The sequence below is a fragment of the Genypterus blacodes genome, unplaced genomic scaffold (genome assembly GCF_046128005.1).
Source record: "Genypterus blacodes isolate CSIRO-AG114 ecotype Tasmania unplaced genomic scaffold, CSIRO-AGI_Gbla_v1 ptg000438l_1, whole genome shotgun sequence".
Lineage (NCBI taxonomy): Eukaryota > Metazoa > Chordata > Actinopteri > Ophidiiformes > Ophidiidae > Genypterus > Genypterus blacodes.
This window is the reverse complement of record NW_027467208.1, coordinates 5920093-5941873: the sequence shown is the minus strand read 5'-3', so window position 1 is coordinate 5941873 and position 21781 is coordinate 5920093. Positions and strand designations below refer to the sequence as shown.

The following is a 21781-nucleotide window of genomic DNA, read 5'->3' as shown; positions in this document are numbered from 1 at the left end:
ACTGATGGATGAGGAGAACCGGAAGTGCTGCTCCTCCCGGTTTAGCCTGAGAGGGGCGGTAAAGAGCTGGAGATGCTTTTTTTTTGCTTGAGCTGCCATCAGGCACATTGCCGGAGGAGCTCACAGGCGCTCAGGTTACTACAAGACATTTCTTTTCAGACAGTTCAGCCACACGTCTGCAATTCTTCCTGGATGCTCTCATCGTTTCTTTACATTGCTTACTGATGACATCACAGACTGTCGGCCTGTCCATCAATGGCTTTAATGGTCTTCATCCTCTTGCAACTTCTGTGGATGTGATTAAGCACTAATAAACATCCTTAAAGTGCAATAAGAAGCCTTATCTGATGCAGTTTTCTGATTGTTTTCCTTCTGTGCATACACGCACAGAACATACGCCAAGGCACGTTCACATTTGGCAACTAAAACATTTAAGACGCCTCTATATAAAAACAAAAACTAAGCCGATGACGCACATCTTCCTCCATGTTGCGGATGACTTCATCACCTTGACACACCGGGGTGAGCTCAGCTGTGATTCATCATATCGAGGTCTTTTGATTGAAAAGACAGGGGAAAAAAATGAAAGCCACCTTGAAATCTTGAGACCTGCGCAATACTTTTGATTGTGTTATATGGTCAAGAGGAAATGGTATGGAGAAACATCCGATGGTAATTAGAAACTTAACTTTTGCACACAGTAAATTTCCAATACAAGATGGATGAACAGAGAAAGTGTCTGAATATTGCTTGTAGGAGGCCAATGAGAGTGTGTGTGTGTTGGGATGTGGGTGTGTGTTGGGGTGTGGGTGTGTGAATTGACCAGATATGTAGTGGAAACCATTTTTAGCCCAGGAGTTCCAGGCTTTAGACCACCACAAACTATCAACCTGGGTTTCAGTGGGGGTGTAGTATGTGTCAACGCTTACTCACACTACTTACTCACACTACTCACATACTACATACATACTTGTGTTAGAGGATCAGTGACTAACCAACAACATATTTAAGCTCAAATTGAAATCAGTGTTGAGCTACAAAGTAAAGCGCTCAGCCACAGAAGCAGCATCACAGCAGCCATCATCGCAAAAAGATGATGAAGGACTTGCAGTAGATCCCAGAGTACCACAACGAGAGTTCAAAGACACTTGTTTGAGTTGAAAAAACTTCAAAGCAAGAGAAGGAGGAGGCCAAGGAGCAGCTGGTGTGCTGAATCCCTCCACTCTGTCCCTAATCGTGAATCTGCAACACCCTGCAGAAAGAACTTGTTTCAACCTTTTGTACCTGCAATCTCGTTCCTTGGGTTCCTACTCAGAGCTCATGATCAAAGGTAAGAGTTGGAACATAGATAGATGTATGAATTATACAATCCAACACAGATATAACATGATCAGGGCAAATGAGGTAACGCGATCTGGTGTGTGTTCCTGTGTAGGTGTATGGCAGTCGCAAATGTGTTTTCACTGAGATCCGTCTGTCAGCTTTGGGGCTTGATTACCCACCATTAAACAAATACAGTGTGGTCTGAACATTACACCTCTATCTGCAAGCACATCTTCAAATATGCTATGACAGAACATGGGGTACATATGAGAGTCAGACTGTGCCACTGGCCAATCTCAGCATGGGGCACAGATGGCTTACAACTCCTCCGAGGCATCTGTTTACTGTGGGTTAACGCCGTCTGTGCCAGATGCTAAGAACCCCATCCCATGTAGATCTCCCACTCAGAATGACGAGGGACACTCCTTCAGCTTCGTGGCAACACTCAAGGCTTTTTCTGTGGAGGAGGAAAGTGTGGCTCAAAAAGTGAAAGACAGTTGAAAGTTGAGAGACGGGGCAGTTCTCTTTCCCGCCTTCATATCACTGCTGCATTCTAATCAGATATCACAGCTGCAGTCCACAACACCATGTTAAGCCTACTGAGCTATTTGGATGTCCAGTGGGAGTCAGAAAGTATTGGAGTGCTGCTAAACCTCCAGAAAAGTTTCACTTCATGTGGGTGCTGAAGATAAATTATAGATTACATTTTAGCCCTCAGAACCATTTGAAATGTAGTAATTCTATATTATACTGTATATTTCTCTCAATTATAACAATTAACAGGTAATTGCCCTGAGCACGATCAGCAGTGGTCAGCTATTTTTCCTGTGGGGGGCTCATGAGAAACCCAAACAAATTCTGTCAGGTCTTAAATTCCAATCGTATAATTAGATTCTAATTAGATTGTAGAAAACCTACATAATACCTTTACTTCATATACTCAGTGTTTCTTGTATTTTAACTTTCACTTAACTTCTATTCTCCTGTAAGCCATTTTTGTTCAACCATTAATATCAGGGGAATTAGGGAGAAAAATAAAGTAAGGACTGCTTGATGGATTACATGTATAGCAAATGGGAGACTGGCTCATATTGGTTTAGAAAACATTACAGTTTGTATTTTGTCTGGGCTTTGCTCCTAATAAATAATAATAATAATAATAATAATATAATACCTTGAAGCTCTTGTTTCTGATTGGATTAGGTGACGCTGTGAGGTTATGGGGATGATGCTGTGAGGCTCCATGGTGACACACTGATGCTCCACTAGTGAATTAAACACACAAAACATTTGCCCTGTGGCTATTGCTCCTTTACACCTGGAATCACAGTTGCCAATACGGAAGACTTAAGAAATCCATCTTGACAAGTGATACAACAGGAGGACAATAATGGCTGCAGGGATGTCGAGCTCAAAATGATCCACAGATCCACAAAAGGATTATACTATCCAACCAGCCGGAAGTGAATGATATTCTCTGATCCGCAAACACCTCCCTCTCTCCTCTGGACCTGAAGATTTCATCAGTTGCGCTGCTCGACAAACAATTCCAATCTGTGAAAGACTAGAGCTCAGACATAGAATTCAGATAAGTTCAAACAACAACTCTGACGAATGGAAACCAAAACCCTCAAAACACACTACCAACACACTCTTAACCCAGATAAAAGGAAACCAAGAAATGAAGGAGGCAGTTCTTTACCTGCAAGGACGCATTTCACGGCAAAGTACACTTCAAATGCTCCCAGAAACTGCTAAATACATGTCCTTCCACTGTTTTCATCATACTGGAACAAAAACAACACAGTCCCCACACTCCTCTTTGACATCTCTTTGTCATCTTCACTGAATCGTCAGCAGCAGCAATCAGTCAAAACCCCAACATCAAAGGATTTCAATGTGTAGATATACAACATAAGAGATCTGTTTGTTTGCTGATGATGTCTTACTGTTTCTCCCAACCTACTAACTCAACGTTGAAATCACTGGATTCTGCCATGAGTCATGAAAATCATCTTAATCAGAACTCTGATTGTATAATCCTGCTAACAAAAAACAACATGGATTGAAACATGACGTCTTTGGTGGAGGTTGTTACTGCACAACTGTGTATTGTAAAGCAAATACATGAACTCATACATATTACATCAAGAACCAGACAAAGAAATCACATGAATAATCTGGGTGTATCTCTAGGCCTATTTACTGCAGCAATAAACCCATGAACATCGTCCCCACCAGCTTGTTTTCCTAGATTTGTGTTGGATGGAAGGTCAAGCAAAAATAGCTCCCAAATTATGGAGACCACTTTGTATTTCAATTTTCATGGCACAATCTATTATGTTGCATTTATCTTGGCTGAGACTGCAACTAAATGAAAAATACTGATGCCACTCCCGCTAGTGCTTCTATAAGTGGCTCAGTCCAAATAATTTGACCTGCTTGTCAAAGTAAATTTATCGTGTAAATATGCCGTCTATTTCCTTCAAGGTAGAGGTCTCTTTAGTGAGATGTAATTGGATTTCATACATTTGAAACCCTGCAAAACATGGTTGGTAAATAAGTTCTATTTTGGCCCTGTTGTAGTCATAGCAGCCCCAAGACCCAAAGCCCAAGAAATCCCCTCATAATGTAACATCTATGGGACTAATCCAAGAATAGATGGAGGTACTCTCAGACATCCATGGCTTGGCTCCAATCAAAATCTCCTACAGAATAGCAACCATTTTTCCTGACAGCAATCTTAGACCCAATTATAACTGCATCAACCTGGGAGACAAAATGTTTTTACAGTGAGATAGGTCAGATGAAAGTAAATGTGTTTTGCATGTACAGGAAGCAGCTACCAACAGGATTGAACCAGAAGTGATGACCAAAGAAGGCCAAAGGACTGTGTGAATAATGCTTCTGAAATTTTCTCAGATAATGAAAGAATAAGGAGACGTGGGGTTGCCGGTCCTTATGGCGATTCCTTTCATTTCAATTTGGTTCATCTCTTTTCAGTTATTAATTCAGCACAACCTTCAGATGCTTTAATTTCAATAGAAAAAAGATTGCTAGGCTGAAATCAGCACGTGTCATTCTGACAGCACTCACTGTCCATTTCCATTTCCCATGTCTGCAAAAACTGTTACATCACCGACCTCAACCCCTGCTACCATTATACAAGTGTATTATCCAGCACTTTGCGGCTTGAGGGCAATATTGCGTTATCTGTAATTTACATAGAGCCATGAAGGGCGTACCAATCTTAAAAGACAACTCTGCACTTTTGTAAATGTTTGAAATGACATAGGAGAGTCACTTTTCTTGCCTTGGTTCTTGAGGCAAAGTGCACAAATTCAGATATTATATTAGCCGGGCACTTAGAGCAGAGCTAGGCCACTCTAACTGCAGCTGTTACATTTCCACATGAAAGCCTAGGCCGACATTATCTGCTGTATAGGAAGAATCAATGTGCCAGGGAGATATCAGGGCTTTGATGGTTTGCCAGTGAAGGTCAATTCCTCCTCACGTTGGTATTGGGTTTACTGTCAGCCATCGAACTATAGCATTTTCTTTATTCTCTGCAAAATTACAAACTTCTAGCAGAGATTAGCATGATGAGGACAGAGCTGTCACCTTTGCAGCTTAGATGGTGATCTTACTTTACTTTGAGGAACAATCTAAGGCCCCAGTATACTTTAAAAAAACAACAACATAAAGCTGTGTTTTGTGTGTACTTGTAATACGTGACACAATGGCTACTCAACAAAGAGCCTGAATTCAGATGTGTTTTGACCATTGCAAGCCATCTCTATGCACTCAAAGTTCAGATTGTATGCATGAAGAGGCCTTAAAATATAAAAAATGTATACAACAACATAAAGCTGTGTTTTGTGTGTACTTGTAATACGTGACACAATGGCTACTCAACAAAGAGCCTGAATTCAGATGTGTTTTGACCATTGCAAGCCATCTCTATGCACTCAAAGTTCAGATTGTATGCATGAAGAGGCCTTAAAATATAAAAAATGTATAATGCGATAGTCCATAACAATCACTAACGTAGCCATTATCAATGTTTAAAAGAGTATAATATTTCTTTGTTATATTAATGTAGAAGTAGCGAAACTCTGCCCCCTATTGGTACAACAGCAGTATAACACTGGTTTGATGGAGGTACTAAGGTAGGTTACCTACTCTTACACGGTCTGGGATCATTTATATCGTTAGTTGGTACATGTTCATACTTTGTAAATTTCCATGTGATGTACTTTTATAACCTTAGCTAACTGCCTGGGTTCAGAATTACAAAGTTTATCTTAGAGACTAAAACGAAACGGACATTTTCAGTCTTAAGCTAGCTAGCATATTGATCGCACCTGTTTGTTAACCGCTAGCCCTGCTGATTTCTGACGTCATTCCTTTGTTAAAATGCTGTATTTCAGGTAATATTTATTGCTTTTCCTTGCTATTTTCACGATGTTGTTATTGCTAAATGTTCGCGCTGAGTTTAACTGCTCAGCAAAGTACTTCATACAAGTTTGGCTTGCTTAAAGTCACATGTAGCAGCCTGTTGATGTTGTATTATTATTATTATTAGTAGTATTATTATATGTTTAAGGGCATTATAATGTATGAGATTACACAGGAAAAACATACACTATACGTTAACATAAAGTAATATCTGATATGTTTTATTTTGTACCATGAAGTTTTATTTTTGTAAAAGACTGAGAATGCACAGAGACTGTCCATTCCACATTAGTGAAGCTGCATCTTACCACCTACAGCTGTAACTTGTCACATATGTCAAATATCCACTCCTCTACTTCTTCTATCTTTACTTCTTTTGTCCATTTAGCTTGTTCTAATTTTCCATCTCTAATTATCATTACAATACACTGTTTGGAGTCATTACGTCAATATTTGATAATAGAATGCATAACCTTAGAAATGTCATGGACAAAGCCAGGTGATGTTGTGTTACTGAGCATAGACCCTAAACATCTCTCTGTCTGTGTCACACCCTGCAGAAGTGGAAAATCCACAGCCACTGCCAGCGTTGTTGAGAATTCACCCCTGGTCTGACAAGAGTGATTCCTTGTTCCTATGGAAACCCAAGCAGCTGAGACAGAGTGACAGAGGCGCAGCGTGAGGCATGGATGATGAGAGAGGCAGACAGGCCGAGCGGAGAGCAGACACAGGTAGGCGTGGGGCGGGGGGAGAAGGTGAAGGGTCTCTGCTGCATTCATTCAGACCGAGCAGGATGTCAGTCAAGGTTTGGTTTGTTCTTTTGTTCATGAGCTCCTGTGAGATTCTCATCAAACCACTTTCTCAAGTATCTTCTAGTTTCTGTATCTCTTTGCACAGTCCACCTCTCCCATCCTCCTGCACATTAGGCTACAGAAAAGACAAAACTAAACATTACAGCCCATCAATCTTGACCTCTGTGTTTTGTTTGACTCAAGGTTGATATTGAATCAATTTACCACAGACAAGCTGAATCATGGTTCCCAGATGGAACCCAACGGTGCTGTATGCTTTTATTCCTCAGCACACTGTGAGATTTGGCAGCGTTAAAGACACACACAGCACGTGTTCTTCCTCTATCCTCGGTGTGCAGCTCTAATGCCTGTTGGGACGTGACAATCCTCCATCCCTCTTTGCCCAGCTGATTCCTTTGCATAATGCATCTTTCAGAGGAAATGACCTCTTTGCTCTCTTATCCGTGTTCCGTGCTCCATGCTTTGTTTGATGCACAGACACCACTTCCTCATCAAGCCATTCAGCAATTCTTCCTCTCTGCAGACCCCCCCCCCTCCTTTCTCCTCTGGAGCACCTCTCCATTTCTCTTATCACCATTTGTCTCACAGAAACTCTACATATTGTGCGTTTCTATCTTGCCCACCACTTCCGCTCGCTCCCGGATCGGTTCCTTTCCCTCCCTCTCGCGCTCTCTCGCGCTCTCGCTCTCTCGCTCTCTGTTCGCAGCTTCATTATGTGAGGCTGTGATGTTTCTGCAAAGCTGTTTCTCTCCTCGTCCATCTCTCACTCTCTTTGACACCGTCTGTCTGTGTGTGTTTCCCTGAGAAACCTTTTGCCTATGGGCCAGCGTGAAGCATATTGATGCCACGAGCCTTCACTGGCTTCTGGCAAACACCTAGAGACAGAAATCTAACAGATGAAACTTAATTTGAAGTGAATAAAATTGAATTTGATGAATTTAATTAATCATTTAAGTATGCAATACAGGAAGTACAGTCTTTCAGTTGAACTGTAACGTCATATCTCCTTGTCGTCTCATTCACCACAGCACATAAATGTGTAATGATTTCAGTGATGCACATGCGTCCTTCACTCCATCCTTGTACTGCTGCATATCCAGGTGTGGCTCATGGTTATGACTAATGCAAGACGTCTTTCTCCTTAGCCATGTCCTCCTAAAATGCTCCTCGGGAGACCTTGAGGCATTCCCCAGGTCTGATTGAAATTATTATCCCACCATCTCTTCCCATTTCCCGGAATACCAATTGTGGTCAATCAAAAAGCTGGAGCAAACAAGATGTCGATAGAAAGCTTAAAAGCTCTACTATTGGATAAAACCGTTGTGATCAAGTCGTTGTAGGCGGGACAGAGTGATAGTCATGCGATGTTCAAACATTTTTATGGCCGTTTGTTTAGAAGTTGGTGTGTGTGTGTTTTCATAGGGTGTATGAAAAGAGCCAAGACAGATATAAGCTTGAAACTTCAGCCGTGTGTTTGTAACATTGTTCTGTTCATTTTGAAAGCTTTGTGGGTCAATTGCGTTATTGATCCAATCTGGGTTGAGACAGTACTGCCCCACCTGCTGGCAGCCTTTTATTACTATATTAAATAAAGTTTGGCAAACGCTGCCGTCACACTTACCTAAATATACACACGGTAACAGACTTAGAATAGCGCCAGGAGCGGAAACATTCCCTCTAGCTTTGCTCCCCATTTCGATCAAACATGTGTCTGGTCACTCCCCCTCTACTTCTACTCCGTACTATTTTCAGAAATGGTGTTATGAAGTGCTAATGGACCTCAACAAGGTGCACTTCCGAAAACCCACTTACATGGGTTGCCAAATGGGGAAAGTAAGGTGGTAAGAGATCACATGTACTGAACAGATGTAATGGAGCTACTCGTCAGAATAGCTGCATTATAGTATGAGCAGCAAAGGAGGCCCAAATCTATGAATGAATGACATCATGTTCCTTTATCCGTGGTTTGTATTTTAATACCCTATGTTCTCTTTTACTTTGGGGGAGGAGGTAGAAGCTATTTTCAGGGAGCATCTGAAGATGAGTCAGCTTTAAGTGCCACCATCCGATTGTTGCTTACTGTATGTGTTTTCCTCTTTGTCTCCCTCCTTCTGCTCAAGAACAATACCCGTCATCTGATCATGAGAGGAAAACTCAGTTTTGCGTCAGAAATATTTACACCTCTATTTCTGGCCGACTATCCTCAAATTTACAGAAATACTGCTTTGGTATACGAAGTTTGGGGCCTCGTTGCTTCACAGACAGCATGGATAGAAAATTCACTGTGACCCTACCACGAGCCAGGGAGCACGGCATTCTCATGCATGGAGGTGCGACACGAGAGCGTTCCCCTGCTGTTCTCTACTCGCGGAGGTGGGCATGTGTTGTTCCTGTGTAGGTGTGTTCCTGTCAGAGGTGAAGGGCGATGGTGATAGCATAGCAGCCTCCATAATGCGATATTAAAGATGCCTGAAAAATGCACAGATACATGCTTCTGCCAATCTGCTCTGGAACTGGGAAATGAATGGGTACTTTCTGTGGTTTTTTTAAGAATCAGACCATTTGAGACATTGACATGGATCACCTGATCAGACTGAAAATAGGATTTAAGCCAGTGTGTGTAGGCTGTTGAGCAGGACATCAAATGGATATTTACACTTGCACTTGCCTCCTCCACTTAGCTGTAAAGACTGTAGCTGCAAATAAAATCAGCCAAAACTGTAGGAGGGGAACTGAACTGAGACGTGATGAGGAGAAACTGGAGTTTCACACCCACAGCTATTCCACCAATTTCAGTCATTTATTTTTGTACCAATATCATCATAATTCCAAGATAACACACCAAACTAATAATTCACTGGTTAATTTGTAGTTATGAATGGTCCACAGAACACTTAAAATAATAATAATACATGATCAATGATACCAACACCATTATTTCATTTATACTACGCGAGTAGCATTTGAACTTTCCTATCTAGTGTGTGTAGACGGCTCACCAGTGTAAGTGTTCACCACGGGAGATGACTTTTGTTTGACATCATTAAATAATATATTGCTTGTGCTTTATTAATCAGAGAGGAAAATGCAAAAATATTCAAATAAGCAGATGCACTAAGCTACCAAACCAGCCTTACTAGAGAATTTGGCCCTGGCTCCTTTATTACTTAATGTGAGGCAAGATTATTATGAATATTCTCTAAACTGTATTTTCTGTTAGCTTCAGAAAAAAGGAATAAGGAATTTCTGAAAGTGATGCTGTCTCAATGCGATTGACATTTCAACACATGATGTCATGTTTAACAGAGTGACTGCTGCACTGTTAAACGTGTGATGAATTCATCCCTTTTGTTCTCAATGTAAATGTAACTCTTTTGGGAATAAGGTCAAGCCGGTTGAGTAAACAATGCTGCTCGTTAGATTTGAGATGTTGGATGAAATCCTTTCAGCCGAGCGAGACCCAGCATGCTTAGTGAAATGTCAGGCGCCCACCCCACACACCCACATGGAGGAAAGCTGACAGTCTGACTAACGCCACCTTTGACAAGATCAAGTTGTTGCTAAAGGATGAGTAATATAATAATGGATAAAAATGATGTTCTGACTAAATGGATGAATTGCTATGTGCTCATGAAAAGCTGGTTGTACGTACAGGTCAGGAATTTTTCGTCTTTCTCGATGATTAGAGGAATCTAGATTAGTTTGTGAATCTAGATTCTGCGTGTCAGTTGTGTCTGTCGTGTGCCACCTTCTCGGTCTCAGATATGGGTCTTACGGACCCAGATGGCTCCAGGAGACATAATCCCCCCCCCCCCCCCCCATCAAACCCCAAGTGCACTGCAAAAAAACAACACAGACTGAGTGTGTGTGGATACACAGACCCTTTTCATGTGGACACAACCTCACCAGAACACTTAATTCTACACAGCGGCCCAAAACCCTGCCTGTTTGTTTTCCATCTCTCCAGTTTAACAAAGTCATGGAAACACAGAACACGCACCAGTATAGAGTGTTTTAGAGTCCATTGCAATGGTTAAATATGGGGTTCATGCATATGTATGCGTGTTTGTGACAGAATAAACCCTTTACCCATGGAGGAATTACTCCTCTGAAGACTGACATTTTTAGGAAGTTAAAAATAAATTGTTTGATGATTTTGTTCTCATTTCAATCATAATTCTACAGACCTAGTTTAATTATTTTTACTTTGACGACACCGATTACTCATGCTCAATACTTCATAGTTAAAATACGAGAAAAGAAGATGTAATGTTTCCGGATTAAGGATTGTGCTAAAAGTCACAAGCTGCAATTTTTTGATTCAATTCCTCTTCTTTATGAATTTTGTGTATAATTGTTTTGTTCTGCATTAACAGTTGAGTTGATTGTCGTACTTAAGTTTAATCTTCAAGCGCAGGCAGGAGATGGTGAATACCGTACGCATTTCCTTCTCAATGACCTTATAACACTCTTCATTCCTAATGGACTAATAGCTACAGAGAACATCTTCACCCGTTATGACGCACGTTTTCTTGAATGAAAGTCTGAACCTTAGCTCTCTGATTGGCTCTGGTCCTCCAACTGTGCGTATGTGTGAAGAATTAACTGAAGAAAATGTAGAAGTGTGGGCTATTTTTGGGCAAGTCCAAGTCTACTTGGCTGAGTTTTAAAGTAGACGCCATTAAAGAATAAATTGGATGGCTCTTGTGCTTAAAGAATGAAGCAGACTGAACTGCAGCGTAGAGTAGATATTTATTCGTTTTATAATGCCCTTATCTGGAATTGTATTCCTTCATTTTTAATTTGCACTATATAGAGCTTAGAGGAGATTATGCATAGTAAAACTTGCACATAACGTTAGGCTAACTTGGAATGTCTGAGCAAACAGATCGATTTTAAATTCCTAAATCAGCACCTTTTATGTTAGAGTCCTCGACAAAGAGACAGGAAGGTCCAGGAGACAAACTTAAAAAAATTAAGTGAAACAATAATTGAATAAAGGATGCAAAACACAATACATATTAAGGGACTGATCTCCATCTACAAGGCCTCATGGCTGGCCACTTCTCATTATTTGCCGACTTGCTTATTGACCCTGAGGTGCTGCCATGACTGACTGACTGTCTCTGTGTGAGAGGGACACGGGGGAGCAGCCATGTGATAATGAGAGACGGAGACAAAGAGAGACAGCGAGGCAGACAAACTCTGATACACAGGGTCACATTAGAAATCGAGTGGACAAGAGAGGCAGATGAACGGGGAGACACTTCAATCCCCTCTCTGACAGAACAGTAATTAGACACGGGAAATGGCATAATCAATATAAATGACAGGAGAATACATAGAGGCGGCCGTCTAACCCACACACTGAGTTCACAATCCAGAAAAACACTATAATGGCGAGCAAACAAAGGGAGTGGACCAGGTGTATAGGCCGGTGAGGATGGAGGGAGTGTGCCAGGAGATCTTTTATGATGCAGATGTTCACTCCATGCCCAAATCATGAGGACTTCCTCTCAACTTGAATGCATTTATCTACTTACTTACTTTTGCAGCTTGTTTACTTTATTCACGACCAACGTCTCTAAATGTTTTATAGATCTTTAGAATGTGCTGTAGTTTGAATCCTGTTGCTTTAATTTGTGTTGAGGTGTTTTAGGGAGGGAGGGGCGGAGGACAATCATGTTGAATATGTTTTAAAGTCTGTATGTAGGGGAGGCAGTAGCTCAGTCTGTAGAGCTTCTGTTTGGGAACCGGAGGGTCGCCGGTTCGAGTCCCTGCCAAGGTGCCCCTGAGCAAGGCACCGAACCCTCAATTGCTCCCCCCTCTGCGAAGGGTGGTAGTGTAATGCAATGTAAGTCGCTTTGGATAAAAGCGTCTGCCAAATGATCATTTATTTATTATTATTATGTAATGCTAGTTTGAAGTACTGCGACAGAAAGTAACTCTCCTGGCAATAGATCTTTACTTTTGTTACCGGACAAACTAACGTCTATAAAGTGTATTAGCCGACCGAGCAGACAATGGCAGGATGACGCGTAATGAAGAAAAGCTTTCTAGATGCGTAAAAGATTGTAAAACCATTTCTTACGTCCGCCTTTTAAATGTCCAGCCATCCAGTCACAAATCGTTGATGCTTGAACAAAATGGAGTATTGTGATGAAGAGAGAATATGAGTGACCTTTCCAAATATAATAAAAGTTAGAACATAACAGTGGAGCTCAAGATTCTGCAGCTGCCTTTGGTATGCGCCTGCGTCATGTCTTATTAATTGGGATCGGTGGCTTGGAAAATGCCAAACTACTCTTGTGCGCTGGAATCAAACCTTCATGTTGCGTTCTGTTCCTGACGATATCCTGATGTGACTCAAGCTAAAGGCCAAGCGTTCTTTTCATTTACCGGATAGTTAAAAAAAAAATATTGCTGTGAGGCTTGGGGACTCGGATGACGCCATTCAAACGTAAGTGTATAACGTTGCCATAGCGATGGAGGATTTTCCTGTTACCATTTGCGGTGCAGCACCGTCTGAGGAGCTCTGCACCTCCGCAGGTGATTCCTGCAAAGTCTCATCCCACGGCCTCATCTCCTTCTGCTGATAGGACATTTCAATGGACAACCCCAGTTAGTTGCTATGGAAACGGAGATGCTCATACCAACAAAAAACATTTTGTGAAAGCATTAACTTACGTATCCTCTTCCCACTGCCGTCTGTCGAGGTCAATTGAACAAATGTCTATAGTATACGCCTTGCTTTAGTCATTCCTCAGAGACGCCATTTAGTCATTCTGTGTTCAGCTGCTGATTGTGACCACAAACTACACACTCTAATCTTTTACTCCTAGAACACCAGATTAAGGCAAATATACTAAACTTTACTTCAGTTTCTATTGAGCCCCTGTTGTTTAGAATTATTAACTTCTATGCATTTCTTAATATTGTGATCACTTTTCCAGAAAACTTTTCACTCTTCTCAAAATCAGCTTATACTGTATATCTAACCATTAGTGTAGCTTTCTGTCTCTGAAATGAATGAGAAATGCTGCAAATGCTTCATAAACAGTATTGAGATGAACACCAAGCGTAACAGATAAAACTGCAATCAATCAAAGTGGCAATAGGGCTTTCAAGTGTTGAAGCTAAAACTTTACCGAAAGTAGAATATGCAAAGCTGGAATATCAAGGCCACGATGCAGCTGTTCCGTATGCAGTTGTGTCTCTTGGCTTGTGTCGCATTGCTAATCAGACTTTACGATTTCCGTTGCCGACAGAGCGAATCCTCAGATCTTTGCATCATTTTGCAACAGCGATTAACATTTCACAGAAGGAAGAAGGCCTCCTGTGACATTTGGGAGCGTTGCATACGTGTGACAAAAAGCCAGGAGGTGAGTGTGTGTGTGTGTACGTGTGTGTTTGCGGTAGCCTTTGTGCTTGTTGTGGATGCAGGTGTTGGCAAAGTGTCTCGTGCCTCGTGCCAGAGGATCAGAATGCTGCAAACTCCACATTCAATACCATATTCCATGCATTTTGAGTCGGTTTTCCCCTGTGGAGCATTATGCTGACTGACAGCCACCTTATTTTTGCTGCACCTATTTGGAAGCACCGTCACTGTACACACACACACACACACACACGCGCCTTACCTGAACCTGTTGTGTTTTTCTGAAGTTAACTTTGCTTTTACAGGAAACTCTCCCGCTGATTCACTTCGTCATTGAGTCTTATTTTTACATTATGTCAGTGCCTGGTGGCTTAGCAACTAGGTAGTGAATAACATCCTGGCAGTTACTTTTAATGGACTTGTACCAATAGCATTATCATGTTGCTTAGCAAGGGGGCTTTTAAAGGACTTGCTCATCACTACAGATTTATCAAGACATTCTGCTTTTGTCTTTGTCCAAAACACTCTCTCGTTCGATTTCAGATTTATTGAGCATTTAATCAAACAACCGCCTCTCCTCACTTCCCTCCACACTCTCTTAGAGTGTCATGGCGAGGGCAAAGTGTCCATATTGCTCTGCTTATCCACAGGGCTTAGTAATTGGACCTCTTCTCTTTTCAGTATACACCAACATGCATGCCGCAGATCATCCGCTCACTTGGTGCCTCATGCCGATGTCGTTCTCTCCTTCCTGCCAGAAGACTCAGAGGAGCGGCACTTTCACCTTAATACATCACACACTGACCTCCTCCATGTCCGCCTCAAGGTCAAGGCCTACACGTCCGCCTCTCCTGACCCGATTCTTGCTTGTGCTGTGTTTTAAATGTCATATGATGTCATTTGTAATGACAGAGGTTGCAGGTCATGGATAAGGAGGAGATCATCATGAATCACCAGGAAGCTCCAATTCTGCAATGTTCAAGGATTCCAGTGAAATTGTGATGTCATTCAAGACTACATCACTAGGAGAATCCAGAACACACTGGAAGTTCATCGCCTCCACCCACATGAATGAAACCTCCTACACACACACACACACACACACCCCTCCCTCTCCCTCTCTCCATCTATCTATCTCTCTCGCTCTCTACTGCTCTCTCTCTCTCTCTCTCTCTCTCCCCCTCTCTCTACTGCTCCATAGCACTTCATCTCCTACAGGGTGACTACTATATGATAACGTAATCACTATACCTCTATTCCCTCTGTGTGTGTGTGTGTTATTCTTAACACACTAGTATCCTGTAGTCGTAGGTTGCACCCACTGACTTCCCAGCCAACCCCATTTCCTGCCCTCTTTCTCCTCTCCTACACCTGCGGTGCCTCTCACTTCACAAGCTGCCTTTGACCATTCTAAAGAAACCAACTCTTGACCCTTCAGACATCAAGAACTACAGACCGGTATCCCTTCTACCCTTCCTATATAAAACTCTTGAACGTGCTGTCTTCAATCAACTGTCCCTGTACCTCCACCAGAACAACCTTTTGGACCCCCACCAGTCCGGCTTCAAGGTGGGCCACTCGACCGAGACGGCCCTCCTGGCAGTGACCGAGTCACTCCAAACTGCTAGAGCGAACTCTCTCTCCTCTGTCCTGATTCTCCTGGACCTGTCTGCAGCATTCGACACGGTGAACCACCAGATCCTTCTCTCTACCCTTGAGGGAATGGGTGTCTCTGGCTCTGCGCTCTCCATGTTCGCGTCCTACCTGACAGGTCGCTCCTACCAGGTAACACTGAGAGGTTCTGTTTCGAAGCCACGTAGGCTCACCACTGGGGTTCCGCAAGGTTCGGTCTTGGGCCCTCTTCTTTTCTCCCTCTACACAACATCTCTTGGTTAAGTTATCCACTCCCATAACTTCTCCTACCACTGCTATGCTGATGACACCCAGCTGATTCTGTCGTTTCCTCCTTCTGACGCCCAAGTGGAGACGCGCATCGCTGCTTGCCTGGCAGACATCTCGGGGTGGATGTCGAAGCACCACCTGAAGCTCAACCTGGACAAGACTGAGATGGTGTTTCTCCCAGGGAAGGGCTGCCCGCACCGAGACCTGGCCATCACCATAGATGACTCCGTGGTGACGTCTACTCGGACCGCGAGGAATCTGGGTGTGACCCTGGACGACCAACTGTCGTTCGCGGCAAACATCGCTTCGGTGACGCGTTCCTGCAGATTCCTCCTCTACAACATCCGGAGGATCCGTCCCTTCCTCACCGACAAGGCAGCGCAGGTGCTGATCCAGGCTCTTGTCATCTCCCGCCTGGACTACTGCAACTCCCTCCTTGCTGGCGCCCCGGCTTCCGCCATCAGACCTCTGGAGCTCGTCCAGAAAGCTGCTGCTCGTCTGGTGTTCAACCTTCCCAAGTTCTCCCACACAACTTGCCTTCTCCGTTCTCTACACTGGCTCCCCGTGGCTGCTCGCATCCAGTTTAAAACTCTGGTGCTAGCCTACAGGGCAGTGAAAGGAACAGCTCCTTCATACCTCCAGGCTATGGTCAAGCCCTACACCCCCGGCCGACCACTTCGCTCTGCTGCCTCCAGGCGACTGGCTGCCCCGGCGCTCAGCGGCCCCTGCTTGCGATCGATGCGGTCACGGCTTTTCTCTGTTCTGGCACCTCAGTGGTGGAATGCTCTCCCGACTGATGTCAGGACAGCGGAGTCGCTGCCCATCTTTCGCCGCAGGCTGAAGACCCATCTCTTCAAGAAACACTACCCGGATCCTCCCTCTTAGGACATCACCTACTCTGTCCTAGCTCTTCTGATGCTCTTGTTTTCTAATCTTTCATTTCTAATCTGTCCTTTTGTTTTTTGTTTTTTCTCATTCATCATAGTACCTAACTTATTGCACTTCTACTCTAGCTCTAGTTATGCTCTTAGCTGTTGGTTTAGGAAGGAAATGCGCTTACGATTTCTTGTGACCTGAAGTTCTTTTATCTACCTTTGTTGAACACACTTATTGTAAGTCGCTTTGGATAAAAGCGTTTGCTAAATGACCGTAATGTAATGTAATGTGACTGATGGTGTCTATGTGGGTGTGTGTGTGTACATATTTGTGTGGGGGAGAGCTTCCGTAGTGCCTATTTTGAGTATGTCAATCTGATAACTCATCAACACCCTTGCACAAGTCTTAGAAGGTAAGAGATCTGTGTGATATTATAGGACAAATTGTACACCTGTAGTAGCTGTGTGTAGAGTGTGTGTGTGTGTGAGAGAGTGTGCAGGTACAGTGGGAGTTAGGAGTAAAGAAAACCTAAAGCGCTCAAGGACAGGGACAAAAAGGAAGACTGTCCTACTACATCCTGTCATTTGAAGTGTGGTCAAGGGAAAAAGCTTCATTTCCACTAAAGCGGCCCCACTCACTCCTGCTTTGGCACAATTTGTGGATTACTCTGATCAATCCAAAGTACGTGAACATAATTCTGATGACAGACTTTGTGTAGAGTAAAGTATTTCAGCTCGATCCACCCGCGTGACAGACAGGATACGATAGGAGACCGTATAGCAGATGTCAACTTGGCCAAAATGACCGATTTCAAAGTGGCCACAATTCATCATTTGGATCTCATCATGAGCGTGTCTCATCATGTCCACACAGTGTGACGGTCTGAGGTGGACTGCTGGTTGACGCTGATATCTGTATAATTTGTGCATTTATCATCCATTTCGGACAGGTTTACCAAGAACCTTCAGCAGGTTATATAAATTAAATCTCTCTGATATGACGAATCTACAGAGAAACTTACAACTGACAGAGAACTTCAAACGTTCCACTTGATACACTTCTGCTAACACAGTGAAGTTCATGGTGTATAAGTGGAAGCTGGTGATATAAGAGGCGTCCTTCTAAGCTCGTGATTGACCTTTCTATGTTATAGCACCACACACTCTTGCTACCCAGACCTAAAGGAAGCTATACGCATTTACATCAGTACTGAAATTATGTCAGGGCTGTAATTGAGGAAAAAACGTATATATGGACGTATACATAAGAGGCATTTTTGGGGTCCTTCTTTGAATATAAACCATATTGTCCAACCCATGGAAACAGCTGGAGTGAAGTAGTCAGAATAATGGTGGCAGCTAAAGTGAATGACTCAGGGCGGCGGTCAATGGCTGATTAATGTGTCTGCTATTGCTGCATGCGGTTGCCTCATTAGCTCTCGTTAGGAGCTGGAGATTGTTTTGTCACTTTGGTCACATCACATCTGTTTACAGTCTCGTCGTTGCGCGTCATGGATTAAGCCAGGTCGTGGATTTGGTGGTAAAACTGTTGGTAAATATGGAAAAATACAGCGGCCAGGACAGAAGGCTGGAACTGTGCCTCCACATGATGTTGACGAGTGTTGTCTTGAATGAATGCTGAGAATATATTGCAGGTGATTGTGCCAGTTGAGAGCTAAAACCAGAATATGAGCCACCTGTGAACGAATGAAACAAAATATGGGTATTCAGGGTCGCAGACATCAACTTCCTATTGTAGATCAAAACCATGATTCAGGTGCCGTAATGAAAGGACCACAGGGGTTTGAGGAAAAGACAGAAGTCGCGAGTCGATGTTTCGTGCCACACTCTGATAGGCAATCTCGTTACGGGTAATTTCAGAGCATCCGTTGATTTACACATCTCAACAGCCAAGACATTAAAGGCAATTATGGCACCTTGATGTGTATGTGGTGCATCAGTTACACGTTTGTGTGATGTTCTGGGGGATAAAACACCCTCACAGGCCTTATTTCAGGCTCGGTTCTGACAGTACAGTGTCACACGTTTTGATTTCCAGGTGGATGGATTCTCTCACTCATGTCTCAGCATTTCATAATCCGCCTGCCTGGGCTTGTGACTCTGGTGAATGGGACTGCCTCGTGCCCGACAGAAAGCAGCAACAAAATCAACTCTCAAGTTTTCTTATGAGAGAGAGAGAGAGAGAGCGAGGATGATGTAACATGGGGCAAAGAGGAAATGGAGAAAGAGGGAGAGAAAGAGATAATAAGGCAGCTGTGGGGGAAAGCTACAAGGATTAAAGAGATCAGAGATGCAAAGACGCGTCCAGCTGCTTCAGTTCCCAGTCAAAACAACAGAATCAAAACAAAGTCTTGACAGTCATTGCCTTTGAAACTGCATGTTGGGGTTTCTCTTTTGCATCTCGTCGCCCCGTGTGCCCGTGTTTGTACCTGACAACAACTTTCCAAGGTTGTGGCTCACATTGGAAGACCCAAGTGTCAAGTTGCTTTGAAAAAGTTCCAGTGAACACTCTTGCTCAAACTTAAAGATATCCACCATGTGTTTTAGAGATATTAAAATAAAGCTAAATTTCACAGCTTCTGTTTGGTAAAGATAAACTTGAGATGACGTCCGAATAACACCTTAAAGAAAAGAGCTCGTCATTACGCTTTTTTCGGCTCTTGCTAATGTGTGACAAACACAAATAGCTTTGGGAGAGTATACTAAATACAGTTGGCGGTCCTTTGTGACGTCTTCGCGGCTCCGATGAGTCCATATTGCAGCCACACATAGTGACTGTGTGGGTGGGAGGCTCTGCCATTGTATGCCAAACCCGAGGAATGGATGATGAAATCCTCACGGCACTTTCCACGAGAGGGAGAAGGAAGTTGTTATCTTGTCCCTCGTATTGAAGCATCACTGGCCTGTTCTGGGCGTCTTGCCGATCTATCTGTCAGAAGGCATGTTGATGAATTGAGACGTGGCGTGCGATGTGTCACAGACGAGGCTTGCTGGCTGGGACGCGCAAAAGGAAAGGCCTCCGTTCTGGACAGCGTGGGAGGAGGTGCTAAGCAAATCATCACTTGCACCCCACGGTGCTGTTTCTTCACCACACACACGCCTCGCTGGGCAGACATCTTCGTCATTCGTCTGATTAACACTTCCCAGCATGGGCATGTTGTTATTTTTGGACAGTGATTGAGAAACTTTCATTTGCATAATGCACGAAAATAATCGAGAATAAGAGCGGTGGGAATCATTTTGTGATGCTGAAAGGGTCAGACTGACCTGGGACATCATTGAGGAGGAGGGCCAAGCTAACAAGTCAAGTGTCTGCACTGTTCACCTATTTCAAATTGATAACAAAGGGGGAGGGAAGAGAAAGAAGACGTAAGAGGTTGTTATTTTGAGTCATCTGCGTTCCTGCAGCCTTAGGTCAAAGTCCCCGACATACAAGTGAAACGCTGCTAAGGCTTGAATGGATCAATGCAAAACAAATGCATCAGGAAGGAAGAAAAACCAAAGACTGTGTTCTTCAACCAGAAGACGAAGTGACCGCAAAGCTGAAATTGCAGCCATTTAAATCCATTTGCTTTCAGATTCGGGAGGAAAGTCCCATCAGTTCAGGCACTCCGGCTCCCAGTTGTATGGCTACACTGCCATGCTTGTCTTGCGTCGTCTTACTCCACACACCAACAGCTGCAGAGGCTCAATCATACTGCACTATTTTTGTCCACCTGAGGCCACCTGATGAGAAATCATCTTTTCTTTATCTTTAGCAATGGACAAACAAAATGTACCGAGAGCAACTTAAGCATGATATTCTGAGCCTGTCCCAGAATAGCCCACCCCTAACTGAGCGCTGAGTAGTTTTTCTTGTCCCGCAGAGAGCAAACCGCAGCTATCACTGATTATAGATACTGATTGTGCCAAAAAACACTCAGGGACCACTACTGCTTTTTCCAAGTGAGACATTTGACGCAATTACGAATACATGTCTTGTCCTTAATACAAAAAGGTCTGATATAATAATGATTTTAAAGATGTCTGTCTATGTACGTGGTGCAGTTAGCACTAAATAAATAAAACATATTATATCATTAAATACTAATAAAAGGAATATGTGCGTAGCTTGTCTGCCTTTGAAAAGTAAAATGGAATAGAACTTATTGTTTTTAAATGTTTAGATGTGAGTTTTTCACCGTGTTCTGTGTCTGGCTTTAGATAAGATGTTCCTTTCTATTATTAAGTTCAATTATTATTTTGTTCCACAGTTCTGTTCTGTTCCCTTTGTGCCTTTTTCTGGATTTCGGTTCGATTTTTTTCTGATTGTTCCGCCACTGTTTGGTATTCTTTTCACAACAATTACTGCTGTTGCGACTATAATGGATGTAATGACACAGTAGCGTAATCACTCAGCTTTGAACATAAACTGCTCGGATTTCATAACAAAAGCAACATTAGCCCAGAAACCTTACCTGCCCTACATTAACCTGGACTGTTCATCAAATCCACTGCCCGGTTTCTATTTCCGCAATCTCTCAAGAAACAAATATATATCGGACAGAAATCTTAACTAACACTTGTCAATTTCAAAGATGTTGAAGCCGAAACCAGGATTCCGCAGTGAAGTTGGCGGCGGTTCGTTCTCCCGCGTCGGAACTGCAAACAAATCAAGACCCCGGTTAGGAGGTGAGTATGCAGATAAGTTTGCTTCTGACAGTATGTGCAGAAATTCTTCAGAAACGTATACCAACTGTTTTTTCCGCTGTCCTTGCTGGCCCCAGACGATCCTGTAGATGAAGAAGTAAGATATGGCAGCCCTAGGTTGGCATGGTTACACTCATTGTGGAGCAATGACATATCTCATTCAAATTGGATGAAACTGTTGGTTTAAATGGCGTAACCCAGTGGTTCCCAAAGTGTCCCCCGCGAGAGACGTATGGGGGGGCCAGGGGGGGCGAGGGGGGGGGGACATATGGGGGGGCGCGAAAAACGGCTCTAGCTACTCATACCTGATTGAAGTGTCACCC

At 43.2% G+C, this 21781-nt stretch overlaps 1 protein-coding gene across 1 annotated transcript; it reads left to right on the top strand.

Annotated features, from left to right (window-relative positions):
* Positions 1 to 15460: 15460 nt before the first annotated feature.
* On the top strand, positions 15461 to 16972 carry LOC142989553 (uncharacterized). Its single transcript, XM_076139091.1, has 2 exons — positions 15461 to 15756; positions 15953 to 16972. Exon 2 carries the CDS (start codon positions 15997 to 15999, stop codon positions 16756 to 16758), a length of 762 nt encoding a protein of 253 aa, XP_075995206.1. The 5' UTR covers positions 15461 to 15756; positions 15953 to 15996; the 3' UTR covers positions 16759 to 16972.
* The last annotated feature ends 4809 nt before the right edge of the window (positions 16973 to 21781 follow it).

Coding starts and splice junctions, on each gene's coding strand:
- LOC142989553 (XM_076139091.1), top strand. CDS start 15,997: ATGTCGAAGCACCACCTGAAGCTCAACCTGGACAAGACTGAGATGGTG.